Below are 12,487 nucleotides of genomic sequence, written 5' to 3'. Positions count from 1 at the left end.
TCAAGTCTATTAGACACGCACATGTCGTACAGTACGCTTCACATGGGCCACTCCCTTCAAGTCTATTAGACACGCATATGTCGTACAGTACGCTTCACATGGGCCACTCCCTTCAAGTCTATTAGACACGCATATGTCGTACAGTACGCTTCACATGGGCCACTCCCTTCAAGATCCAACACTTCTGGGGTGGGGTCATCTTAAGGGTGATGGAACTAGGGTTCAGGGAGGTTTACGCAAGCTGTGTGAGATCACACAGTGAGCGAATATTAATAGAAAAGCAAGAACTGGACCCCAAGTGGTGTGACCCCGAGCTCTTGCTCTGAACTGCCTTCCTGTGCTGCCCCCACCATAAAGCTGAAAGAGGTGACTCGTCAGGGAGCCAGAGCCATGCACCCTCTGGGGGGCTTGGGACCTGAGTTCTCACTGATGGATGCCAGATCCACAGGGTGGCTGGACTCTGAAGGCCAGGCCCCAGGTGTACATGTGTGTGGGGGGTGGTACTGTGAGTCTCGTGCTGATTGTGGACCCTCCTCTGCCAACCATTTCCTGAACAGCAGTTGTGCTGGATGCTGGGATGGAGGGTGGGGTGAGAACAAGGTCAAGACTCCCCCTGCTATCAGGAGCTGACAAGCTGCTGCTGTGCATGCAGGCGAACAAGTGAAAGCTGACGAGGGCAAGTAGAGGACCACAGACGAGAAGCCCACGCTTGGCTGAGGCCAAGCCCATAGGAGTTGTGAGGAGGAGGAGCAAAGGGGACAGGGGGAGCGGCCAGGCAGACAGCCCAGACGGCCCCCGGAGGCCCGTACCGTGATGTCGTGGTACAGCGACTTGCCATACAGCCGCTTATACTCTGCTCTGATGTCCAGGAGGTCGATCTCGCTGCGAGACACCATGATGCGGATCAGGGTCCGGTCTTTGGTTCCGGCTCCCTAAAGAGAGTGGCCCGAGGGCGTGAGCTATGGACCTCCTCAACATCCAGTCCCTACCTTTCCTAGGCCCTGGGCCCCTCCCCGCCCCTTCTGGAGGAAGGCTGGCTTTCCTCAAGCTTCCTCCCCTGAGCAAGGTCCCAATCACAGGATGGGCTGAGATACCCCCCTCACCCAGACCCTGCACCTGGGGATTACCTACCCTCATGGCCTTGTTGAGCCTTTCAGCAAAGAAGGCTGGGGTATTCTTAAGACATTTCACTGGAAGAGAGAAAGCATAAGTTGATCTGCAGAAAACTCAGTCTAGGGGGGCATGGAGCACACAGCCTCCTCTTAGAAGGCCGACTGTCCATCAAACACACCACTGCATCCATCTTCCTCCCTCATCTCCTTTAGGCTCAATTATCCCACGATCCTGGCTCCAGCCCTCTGGAATAGAAACAGGCAGAGCCTGGACACCAATACAACCCCTTTCTTGGTAACCAGTGTGATGGAGGAAGCTGTGTAGGGAAGGAATGTGGATGTTAGTTAGGAATCATACAGCTGCTCAGGCAGGAGGGGACCTGTTGGGATGGCGTGACACTGGGGGGAAGGATGTCTGAGCAGAATGAATATCTAACTAGGGTTCTCAGGCCATGATACCTACCATGGGGGACACAGGGGAACCTGTCCCATTGAGAAAGCTCCAAGAAAAGCAAAGCAGAAGATGGACAACCTGTGATAGTCCCAAGTGGGTATAAAGAGGGGCCAAACTCTCAGGTGGAGGGCTGGGGGAGGACTGGCCTAGAGCCTGCCAGGCCCTGCTCTGGAGGACAGAACCCAGGCACTGTGGGAAGCGCACAGCGTCCTGGGAGCTACGCCAGCTTTCCTCAGCCAGGGCCTGTTTTGCTGTTGCAAGTAAAAAAAAAATCTTTCCACGTGTTTCCATCACAAACATCTGACAACTGCCTGCAGGGATGTATTTTTAGAGAAGACTTGGCAGGATGTGAGTCATCTTCCTCCCGGAGAGCGGCTGGTCGTGCTCCCACTGGTGCTCACACTGCAGCTCCCTCCCCGGGGCTGGGCTTGAAATACAAACAAGACCGCTGGGGGCACAACTACACAGTGATCCAGGAAGCAGCCTGATTTCACTGCGTTGGCAGCTGGATTTAACAATCTTGGACCCTCTCACTATGCTCGTCCTCAACCAGAGGGTGGGTGAGCACCCAGAAAACTCACAACACACCCCAGGCCCCAGCAGGCGGGCTGAGACACCTACCCACAGCCAGCATGCCCTGCTCCAGGTCCCCGGACATCTCCCGGCAGATGCTCTTCTCAATGTCACGTCCTGTCATCCTCTGATACTCGTTAAAAACTAGTGGGAAGACAGAGGGACACATTATGAACTGAATTCTGTCCCTGACGCTCGCCCCAAATTCCTCTGTTGAAGTGTCCCAACTCCCAGGACTTCAGAATTTAACTGTACTTGGAGATAGTCTTTAAAGAGGTAATTAAGTTAAAATGAGGCCCTCAGCATGGGCCCGAATCCAATCTGATTGGTGTCTTTATAAGAAAAGGAGATTTGAACACACAAGCAAACACCAGGGCTGTAAACACAGAACTAAGAGCATACACAGACACAGCAAGGAGGGGCCACGTGCGAGCCAAGGAGAGAGCCCTCAAGAGAAACCATCACTGCCGGCACCTTGATCTTGGACTTCTGGCCTCCAGAACTGGGAAAAAACAGATTTCTGCTGTTTAAGCCACCGGGCCCGTCGTATTTTATTATGGCAGCCCGAGCTGACTCGGACAGGACGCGTGGTGAGAGCTCTGCCTCCTCCCAGAGCCCCTCCCACTCTGCTCCTGGCACCCTAGGCGGTCCCAGTGACCACACTGGCCCAGCTCTCAAGCCTGCCGGTTCTTCACCCCCAGGCAAGTGCACTCCCCCGCCCCCCGGCCTGCTCACTCAGTCCCCTTACCAGCGCCTCCGCTTACCCACTGTACCACAATCCCCTGTCCAGGAGCCCTGACACCAATACGCTCTTCTCAGACCCACCACTTCCAGTCCCAGCCCTTCTCCATTCTGTGCGTCGGTCTTTCTCAATCTGACTGTAAGCTACCACCACTCCGGCACCCCAGCTTACCCTGGGTTGGGCTGAGCACCCACAGGTTCCAAGAGAGGCAGGTGGAGCCATGGAGACCCGGGTCCTACCTTGAGCTCTGCCCCCAGGATATAACCTCCTCTTCCCTGGCCAAGGTCTCAGTTTCTGTCTTCTCCAAACTGCTGTCGTGTGCGTATCAGAATCATGATTCCTCCTACCTCTGTGCCCAACTCAGCTCAGCTCTTTTCTCCTGACTAGTATCATTCGTGCAGTTCTGATGTGCTACAAACACATTTCATACTTATAAAAATAACTAATGACCAAGATGAACATGTGTGCGCACACGCTCCATTACAGTGCAGTGCAGAGGCTCACGTGTGTGCTGTGGAGGCAGGCAGCTGAGGGCAAACGCCAGCTCTGCCACATTACCAGCTGGGTACCTGACTTCCCCAGCTGCCCTTCACCCCCTTCCTCATCTGTAAAGTGGGAGAATGGCGTCTACTGGCCTTTATTAAAGGCTCAGTGCATGCACACAGTGGGTGCTGGAGATCCCACCCCGCGGCTAGGTGTGGTCATTGTTCCCATCCTCACCTGCCCTCTTATACGCTGACCCTGCTGGCCTCTAGGACACCCCTTTCTCTGGGTGTCCCTCCTAAGTCTCCTGCCATGGCCAGAGCCCTGTCCTCAGACCGCTGCGCTCCCTCCCAAGGCAGTCCCGGGGCCTCAAACTCCTTCAACCCACTCAGCTCCCAAACTTCCACCTCTAGCCAGACCTCTTCAGCCCTCCGGGCTCACAAACCTAGAGGCTTGCACGGCATCTGTGGCTCCTGGCTCCCTCCCTCCTTAAAGCCTCCCACTCTCAGTCAAGGGCCCCGCCCTCTCCCACTGGCACAGCGGGGACAAATCCCGGGGTCCTTTCTCTCTCTCACACCCCACATCCACTTCATCCGCAGACAGAGCCGGGATCTGACCCCTTCTCACCACCGGCCCCTACCAGCTGTCCACACCACCATCACTGCTCCCCTGGACTGACGCAGCCGTCTCCTAACTGGTTTCCTTCTTCACCACAGACCCCGTCACTCTTCTCAGTACAACTGCCAGTACACTTGCAAAACCTAAGTCAAATCACACCCCTCCCTCACACCAAGCCCTCCACTGGCTCCCTGTTTTATTCAAGATAGACACCTAAGTCCATGCAACTGTCAGCAGGGCTTCCACCTGTATAGTACAGGGGACTATATCCAATCTCCTGGGATAAACCATGGAAAAGAAAATTTTAAAAAGAATGTATAAATGTGTAAAACTAATTCACTTTGCTGTACAACAGAGATTGGCACAACATTATAAATCAACTATATTTCAATAAAAAAAAAGAAATTAAAAACTGCTCACAAACAAAAAAACTCTGAAAAAATTCTAGCAGGTAAAGATACCAACCATCAGGACGACCCCCTTTCTCTCACCTCCTCCCTCGCTTTCCTCAGAACCAGATGCCAGCATACGCTGGAAACACGCTGATAAAATCCTGTAAATCGCCACTAGGGGGCTCTTTCAAGGAAGTGAAAGGCCCCTGCAGTGAGGAACTGCCAAGTGTTTCTGCAATCCGTTTCCTGGCTACAGGGAAGCCAGGACAGCCTTACCTGCCACCAGGTGGGCCCGGCTCCGGGAGCACAGAATCGCATTGAACTTGGACTCATCTGTTCCCAGGCGGTTCTCCCCGGCTGCATAGAGCTCCTGGACAGAAGATGGACAGATAGGCATGCAGGCCTCACCCCCGACTCCAGGCCCAGGTCACCTAGGACAGCTGGGCAGAATCTCTGGGCCCTGAAGCCCAGAGGGGTGGGAAAGGGGGGCAGGGCCCCAGCTGAGTTCCATTCACTGTGCTGAGACAGATGCCATCCACACATCCCCTGGGCCAGGAGAGCCGAGGCCGCTGGGTCCGGGACAGGCAAGGAACCAAGGGGCAGCAGAACAAAGGAGAACACAGGCCTCAGCTCTAGCTCGACTACCCTCTTGCCACGGGACTCCAGGCAGGTCACTGGCCCTCTCAGTGCTCTCAGCTCTAACGTGGGAAGCGTGAATTAGATTCAGGGTCACCAACCTGAAAGCCCGAAGGGGCCACTGGGTAACTTAAATGCAGGAATCAGGGCAGTTTAAGGCCGGAGAGTGGTGGGGACCATGGGGACTACACAGAGGTGCTTCTCAGCTGAGAACAGGACAGAGAAACAAGGCTCACAGCCCCCAGATCCACTTTTCATGCAGTGGTTTAGTTGCTAAGTCGTGTCCAACTCTTACAACCCCATGGCCTGCCAGGTTCCTCTGTCCCTAGAATTTTCCAGGCGAGAATACTAGAATGGATTGCCATTTCCTTCTCCAGGGCATCTCCCCAACCCAGGGATCAAACTTGGGTTTCCTGCACCGCAGGCAGATTCTCTACCGACTGAGCCTGGGTCTCCTGTACTGCAGGCAGATACTCTACCAACTGAGCTACCAGAGGAGCCAGAAATCCAGATGTCCATATGAAATTTCTCATCTTAAAGGCAGTTTCCCTATCTAGAAGCGGAAACACATAAGACAGTAACTATTACAATTGATAGATCGCAGCTATGGATGTGGGACTTCATGTGATAGGTGCCTACCATTTCATTGCATACACCATTTTATGTTTGTAAATGGGAAGAATGTGCAGTTTCCTCTTAAGGTCTAAGCTCAGTATATATGCCAATTGGTAACCTTTGAACCAGACAGCTCCAAAGTGCCTTCCGAGCCTCAGGTAGCAGCAGCTCGTGGACTTAAAGGCACAAATGTTTGAGGGCAGAAGGTGCCCATCAGGGGCTCAGAGACCCCACAAATCAAGGTGAAGCCAAGCAGGTCCAGAGGTAAGAAGGCAGAGTAGTTGGCACGAAACCCTTCAACCAAGGCAACTTCTGCCTGAGCTAAGAAACGGCCTGGACAGGAAACAGCAATGGGAAAATCCCCACAGGGCCAAGGCCAGAGCCTGGGGCTTTGAGGATGTCCAGCCCTGAGTTCAGTTATGGAAATGGGGGTCCCAAGCCAGGGAGATGTTAAGGAGGGGTCCGGGACCAGGACAGGGGCAGGCACTGTCTGGGCACAGGGAGTGAGCGAGGCGTCTGGGCCTCTGTCCAGGCTCTGCCTCCAGGTCTCTTGGGACACAGCTCTGCCTTCCTGGGCCTCAGTGTCCTCACCTGGACACCTTGGTGCCCGCCAGCCCACCAGGAAGCCAGGGCCCTCTCCAACCAGAACTGCTACGGTGGTCTGACATCATCAGTGGGAAACCCAAACTCCTCTTGAGAGGCGCTTGGATGCCTGGACAAGGAGAGGAAACGGCCAGAGACAGTTCCCATTTTGGTCTGCAGTTCACACCAGGCTGGGGACAAGGGCAGAATTCTCAGGCTCCACAACTAACATGGCAGCTGGTTTCTAGGTTCAAATCAAAAGCTTAACAGAATAATGGTCTAGTCAATCAAACACAAGACAAGTACCGAGTCACATGAAATCCCACATCCATCACTGATCTACCAACTGTTAATATTATCCCACATGGTCCCTCCTACAGGGCAGGAGACTGAAGACTATGGAGGTGGGGTGACCCGCTCAAGGTCACACAGTTGATAAGCAGCAGAGCCTGTGAAACTCAGAGAGTCTGGAATCCACTCCTAATCTTTGCTGTTTCCACCCCTCATAACACACGGAAGTGGGAAACGCCCCTGCTCAGGAAGCCAGGGAAGCGGCCATCACACTCACCTGCACATCTCTCTGGACAAGGGTCATGTCCACGTTTGTGCTTTCATCCCGGTTTCCCTGAAAGGAAGCAGGCTGTGAGGCAAGGCCACTCCTTGGAGTCACATCCCTCCCTCCATCCCTGCTCCTCTTCCCCGTGACTCAGACGTCCACCTCTCCCTACCGTAGGCCCAAGCTCTGCCCTGGGAAAGTACCTGAGAGAGAGAGATGAGGAGCCGCTGGAAGTGCCCTGAAGTGTCGCTCCGAATGGCCTCCTCCAGGGTCTTTTTGAATTCTGAAAGGGAGATGCAGGGAAGGGCCACCCTGTAGCTCCGTGGACCAAGCTGCCCACTGCACACAGCCAACAGTGAGCACTGGCACGAGGAGACAGGTGGCCCACCCGGCCCCCAGGAACATACAGCTGGAGACCAGGAGGGCTATGACTCCCAGGCTGACCTGGCCCTAGTCACGCCCAGGTTCTCCCTCAGCCCTCCCTTAACCCCAGCTACCTGCTTCTGTGTAAACAGCAAGCAGGGCTGGGCCTGGGATGGAAGCCCAGTGTACTAGGGATGGCAGGAGATGAGGAGACAAGGTCAGGAAGGAAGAGTTCAGGCCCCTGGAGGGAGAGGGTGTGGCCCAGGCGGGTGAGGCCCTGGGGCCAGCCTCACCTGTCTTGTAGACTCTGTTCAGCTCCCGGATGTGCTCGTTGCTGCGGGAGGCCAGGATCTCGATCAGGCAGGCTTCATCAGTGCCCGCCCCCTGCGGAGCCAGAGCGCATGACAGAGCAGGAGCTTGTGACAGCCTCCTTGCTGGCACGCAGGGGAGAGCAGGTGCCATGATCCCACAGGAAACAAACCCCAGTGGGAGAGGCCACAGACACAGACCCACCTGTCACGCTGCTGCTGCTACCCTGGCCTGAAGCAGCCAAACTCCCCACACAGTCCCAGGAAAGTCCCAGGAAAGATAGCAACATGGTGACAAATAGAGGTCCATTTGAAGGATTATCCCCATTCCATCTTCCAGGACACCAAGAAATCAGAGAAGTGTGGTGACTTGTCCAAGACCACACTGTAAATGGTGGGGCTGAGAGGCGGACCTAGATCTGTTTTATTCCAATTCAGTCCATGAATAAGGTGACAAACTGAGAAAACGGTTTGAAAGCAAGAGCATGAACATGTGGGAAAACCTGACTCCCATAGTGGAGAGGGGAGCATCTGGAGACACCTAAGGAAAGGGAACAACATTGAGGATGGAAGAGACAGCTGAGGAAGGGACAGTGAGGAGGCAGGGGACAGGGTCAGTAGCCTGGCTTCTGCATCGGGTTGCCTCTTGGTTCTGATGATCACTAGCTGTGTGACCTTCGGCATGTTACTTCACCTCTCTGTGCCTCTGGCTCCTTGACCATAAAATGGGAGTGATACTGGGGGCACATATGGTAGGTGTCCTGGAAGCAAGAGAATGAGGAAGGACTTTCTTGACATAAGAGAAACCATTTCTGGCCTAAACCATTTTGTGACCTAAGCCTGGCCACAGTACTTGTCCTTAAGGGAACAACAGAGCGATAGGCAAGATAACAAAACATATGTAAAGACCCTGGGTTCTGCGTCAATGGTAAAGACAAGCCCGAAGCACTTTCTTGAGCTGTTCTACAGAATTTAAACCCCCTTGGGCACTCAACCACCAGAACAACTGGAACCTAAGGGATGATGATGTTGACCTTTTTAGGTATGGACTCTGTGGACCATTCAAGCCCCTTCATGAATATGTATGTGTTAGCTTAAAATTTCCCCAATTTTGCAGTTCCAGGAGACACTGCTTTGGGAAAGACCCCTGACGTTCTTACTTGCTGCAAGTAATAAATCCTTCTCCTGCTTCTTGGGCTTCCCTGGTGGCTCAGAGAGTAAAGATTCTGCCTGCAATGTAGGAGACTCGAGTTCGATCCCTGGATTTGGAAGATCCCCTGGAGAAGGGAATGGCAATCCACTCTAGTATTCTTGCCTGGAGAATCCCATGGAGAATCCCATGGACAGACAAGCCTGGCAGGCTGCAGTCCACAGAGTCACTTTCTTCTGCTCCTTGGCTTAGTTGTGTCTTTTGACACCCACGGAGAGATGAACCTAGTTTCAGGGGATGTCCCTTCGGGGCAGGAAGAGTCACTGTGCCCACTAGGCCCTGAGGAATCTTAGATTCCTTCTGGGGCACCTGCTCAGCTCACAAGGACTCCCCCATCTGTGGGAGTGGCCCCAGCCCATCCACAGGACCCCTGCTGAGGGTCTTGGCAGTCACAGGACTAGGGGGAGGCTGAACCCAAACAAAGTCCATCAAAACCTGCCTCCTGTTCGGAATTTGGATCAAGGGACAGCTGGCCTCTTCCGCGGCTGGATCTCTGACAGGTACTCGGGGAGGGGCCCACAAGGATGCTGTACCAAAGAAGGAGAGGCACAGAAGCAGATGGAAGAATAAAGCAGACACTCAAGCAGCAGGCATGAGAAATGCTGCCCAGTCCCGTCCTTCTCCGAGTCAGGCTGCTGTCTCTATCCTCCTGATTCTACACCCTGGCTCTGCTTAAGCTCCTCAAGAGTGTCCTGTTATCTGCTAACAACAGAGTCCTGATGAATGAGGATGACGTCAGCCACTCCTCCCACCCCTACTACCACTGATCACTGATTTCCTCTGAACCCCAGCTCCCACCATTTAAGGCAGAGAGACTCAGATGCTCCCTGATGATGAGTGATGCCTCATTTGCCTCTTGGAGGAGCCACCAGAAGTTCCCTTTTCTACAGCACTTGGAGCCCAGGAGCTGTGCTGACAACAGTAGCTACTAATTGAGCTAAGACACACACGTGGTCTAGGTCTTTGTCCATCATGCCCACACGCCAGAACATACACACCTTGATAGCTTCCTTTATCTCATAAGCGTCAAAGAGGACAGGGGTCTTCATCAGGGCCAAGATTGTCTTCTCAAAGTTTCCTGACAGTTCAGATTTCAGATCTTTGATCAAATCCTAATTGGACATTTAGACAAACAAAAAAACCTATTTTGAGAATCCACGGAGGTGACCAATAGGGAACAATATCCCAGATCCAGCAGCATTTACAGAAAAGACAAACCTCAGGCCCCAGACTGACCTACAGAATTGTAACCTGCATTTGAACCAGATTCCCAGGGAACTCATAGCCCATTAACGTAGGAGAGACACTAGGCCAGAACACTAGCCTGCATGTACTAGCCTATATGTACTCAGTGGTTATCTTTCCATTAATAAGATCCAAAAGCCCCCAAATTCAAACTTCTATGTGTTCAGTACTTAAAGCCTCTTCCTTCAAAGAGAAATAACTTGCCCATGGTCTCGGTGAGTCACAGCAGAGCCAGGACAGAACCCAGATCCCTGGGCACCTCTCAGCAAACTTCAGTACCCTGTGGACTCTGGGATTTCTGCTTCAGAGCATCCTTTGCCTCTAGAAGATGCCATCAGTTGAGAGCCACCAAGAAATGCCCTAACATGCCTTACGGTCCATCTAGGAGATCCAGGTCCCAGGGAAAAGCAGGAGTAGGCTGCTCCTATCAGGAGGATATGCCCTGATTCAGAAAGGAACCCCTGACCTTCCCTGTGGGTCCCAGGAACCAACACTCACCTTCCCATATGCTGTCTTGAACGACAGGAGGATCTGCTGTCGTTGCTTGTTGGAGCGACTACCCAGGCAGTCAATGATGGCCTGCTCGTCAGTCCCTGGTGGAAGGAGAGGTGGGAGTGGGCGTGGGGTCACAGGGATGTTCTGTGGCTAGAGACTTTCTTGGCCTGGGCCCTCCAATTCTCCTGAGCATCCGCGATACATCCCCACATCCACTCTCTTTCTCTAACACGGGGCCAGGCCGCCTCCACCCAGCGACCCCAGCCCACAGAGCCACTGTGTAACTGCCGAGGGAGTCAGGGGGGAGGCAGCTGGGACTCGTGCCACCCAGGGTCTCTCACCAAAGCCCTTCATGGCCTTCCGCAGGACTTCAGCATCTCGCAGGGGGTCAAAGCCAGATGCATCTGTGATGGTGCCTCGGTTTCCAAACTACTCAGACAGACAGACAGACAGACAGTAAGATGCTGCGTTTCCTAGACGTGAGACTGCCTGTCCAGACTCTGGAAATGACCTTTCTTCTAAAAGTTGGGGTACCTGAAGGAGCCTGCAGTTGACAGCACAGGAGACTCAACACTGAGTCGGCCTAATGTGACCATCGCCTGTCCTCGTGTCCTGGCACTGAAGCATCTGCCGGGCTCCCATGGCGAGGAGCCTACCTAGAGCTGAGTCCTGATGCTGAAAATCTACCCTATGCCCGGGTCCTCCAGGCCAGGGCTCCAGATGAAGGGGAGGCCTCAGAACAGGATTCCAGCCTCTCCTCAAGGCCTCAGCACTGCACATCGGGGCTCCCCTAACAGGCCTGCTTAGCCCACTCTGTGCACATCAGAAACAGGTGTTCCTCCGGGATGCCTTCAAGTGTCCAGCCTTCACGATGGTACATGCAGACCGGCTACCTCCTGGATTCACTCTGGTTTCCTGGCACTGTGTTCTGGACTCTAGGACCTTCTTGCCTGCTGGACTTCTTCCTCAAATGACGGCTATGCTCCAAGCACACTGGATTTTTCCTGCCTAAACTCTCCCTTGATGGATGATCTAGGACAAACTGGCTTTAACAGAGGAAATAAGCTGAGAGAAAGATGAGGGGAAGGCAGAGAGGGATGATGCAGAGCAGGGCAGGGGTAGGGGGATGTGTGGGTGTTGGGGAAGGAGGGGAATGGACCCTCTGGCTAAAAATATTAGTCAACCACATTCCACTAGCCCTGTGCTTGGCTGGTTTGGCTGTGTAACCATGACAATGAATTCTAGGCTCTGCAAACATGAACTGCTCTCCAAAATGAGCCAAGAGCAGTCCTGAAAGAACCGCCAACAATTTTCCACACTCAAAGGGGCTGGTTTTGAGTCTGGGAGGGCACATCCAGAGATTAAAGACTAAGAGCCACTGGGCAAAGGCCTTTTGAGACAGTTCTCACAACACCCAGGCTGTAAATAACACAAGAGGAATGAAGAGTACCTGGAGCGTTCAGACCCGCCTCGCACAGGGACCCTCTAACCAAGCTGGGACAAACAGGGCGGCTCCCTGGGCCCTCAGGAGCGCAAGCAGGGGTGGGGAGTCCGTGAGAAAGCGACACTGAAAACCACAAGTCAGAGCTACAGGGCTGAGCCCTCCCGCATCCCTGCGAGGGGACACTAGGCCACGTGTCTCTGGCCCTTAGGGCCAGGCCTGGACAGGCAGCAGCACAGGGTTGGCACTTACCTGAGCGGGGGACACGGCAGGGGTGACAGTCCCAGAACCTGAGTACCCTGGATAGCTTGGCACTGGCTGCTGCCCAGGAGGTGGCACTGGTGACTGTCCAGGGTAGGTCATGGGCGGCTGTCCAGGGTAGACCCCTGGGGGCTGCTGTCCAGGGGGCAACATGGGCTGGCCTGGCACAGGGGCCCCTGGGTATGGCGGATATGAAGGCATCCCGGAGGGTGGGTTTCCTCCAGGGGGCGGGTACATTCCATACGAAGGAACAGGCTGCTGGGCGGGAGGGGGCTGCCCGAACCCCCCCGGGGGAACTGGGGGGTAACCACCCCCAGGGGCCCCCGGGTACAGGTTTGGCACGTTGGCTCCTCCAAACGTCCCGGACATGTTGGCCGCCTGAAAGTCCACAAAGCAGAGCC

At 54.2% G+C, this 12,487-nt stretch overlaps 1 protein-coding gene across 2 annotated transcripts in view; it reads right to left on the bottom strand.

Annotated features, from left to right (window-relative positions):
• The window catches only part of ANXA11 (annexin A11), a 42,343-nt gene that overhangs the window by 1,674 nt on the left and 28,182 nt on the right, over positions 1 to 12,487 (bottom strand). The window contains exons 4-15 of one of the 2 annotated variants that reach the window (XM_027531131.1): positions 12,078 to 12,464; positions 10,919 to 11,951; positions 10,726 to 10,813; positions 10,388 to 10,482; positions 9,643 to 9,756; positions 7,420 to 7,510; positions 6,967 to 7,046; positions 6,776 to 6,832; positions 4,651 to 4,744; positions 2,188 to 2,283; positions 1,132 to 1,190; positions 810 to 932 (exon numbers count right to left, since the gene is read on the bottom strand). In XM_027531131.1, coding sequence (XP_027386932.1) covers positions 810 to 932; positions 1,132 to 1,190; positions 2,188 to 2,283; positions 4,651 to 4,744; positions 6,776 to 6,832; positions 6,967 to 7,046; positions 7,420 to 7,510; positions 9,643 to 9,756; positions 10,388 to 10,482; positions 10,726 to 10,738 — 822 coding nt within the window. In that variant the 5' untranslated portion in view covers positions 10,739 to 10,813; positions 10,919 to 11,951; positions 12,078 to 12,464. The remainder of the gene's footprint in view (positions 1 to 809; positions 933 to 1,131; positions 1,191 to 2,187; positions 2,284 to 4,650; positions 4,745 to 6,775; positions 6,833 to 6,966; positions 7,047 to 7,419; positions 7,511 to 9,642; positions 9,757 to 10,387; positions 10,483 to 10,725; positions 10,814 to 10,918; positions 11,952 to 12,077; positions 12,465 to 12,487) is intronic. The other variant, XM_027531129.1, reaches the window with a different exon arrangement.

The sequence above is a fragment of the Bos indicus x Bos taurus genome, chromosome 28, assembly GCF_003369695.1.
Source record: "Bos indicus x Bos taurus breed Angus x Brahman F1 hybrid chromosome 28, Bos_hybrid_MaternalHap_v2.0, whole genome shotgun sequence".
Classification (NCBI taxonomy): domain Eukaryota; kingdom Metazoa; phylum Chordata; class Mammalia; order Artiodactyla; family Bovidae; genus Bos; species Bos indicus x Bos taurus.
The sequence above is the reverse complement of the archived record's forward strand: the minus strand, read 5'-3'. Positions and strand labels throughout refer to the sequence as shown.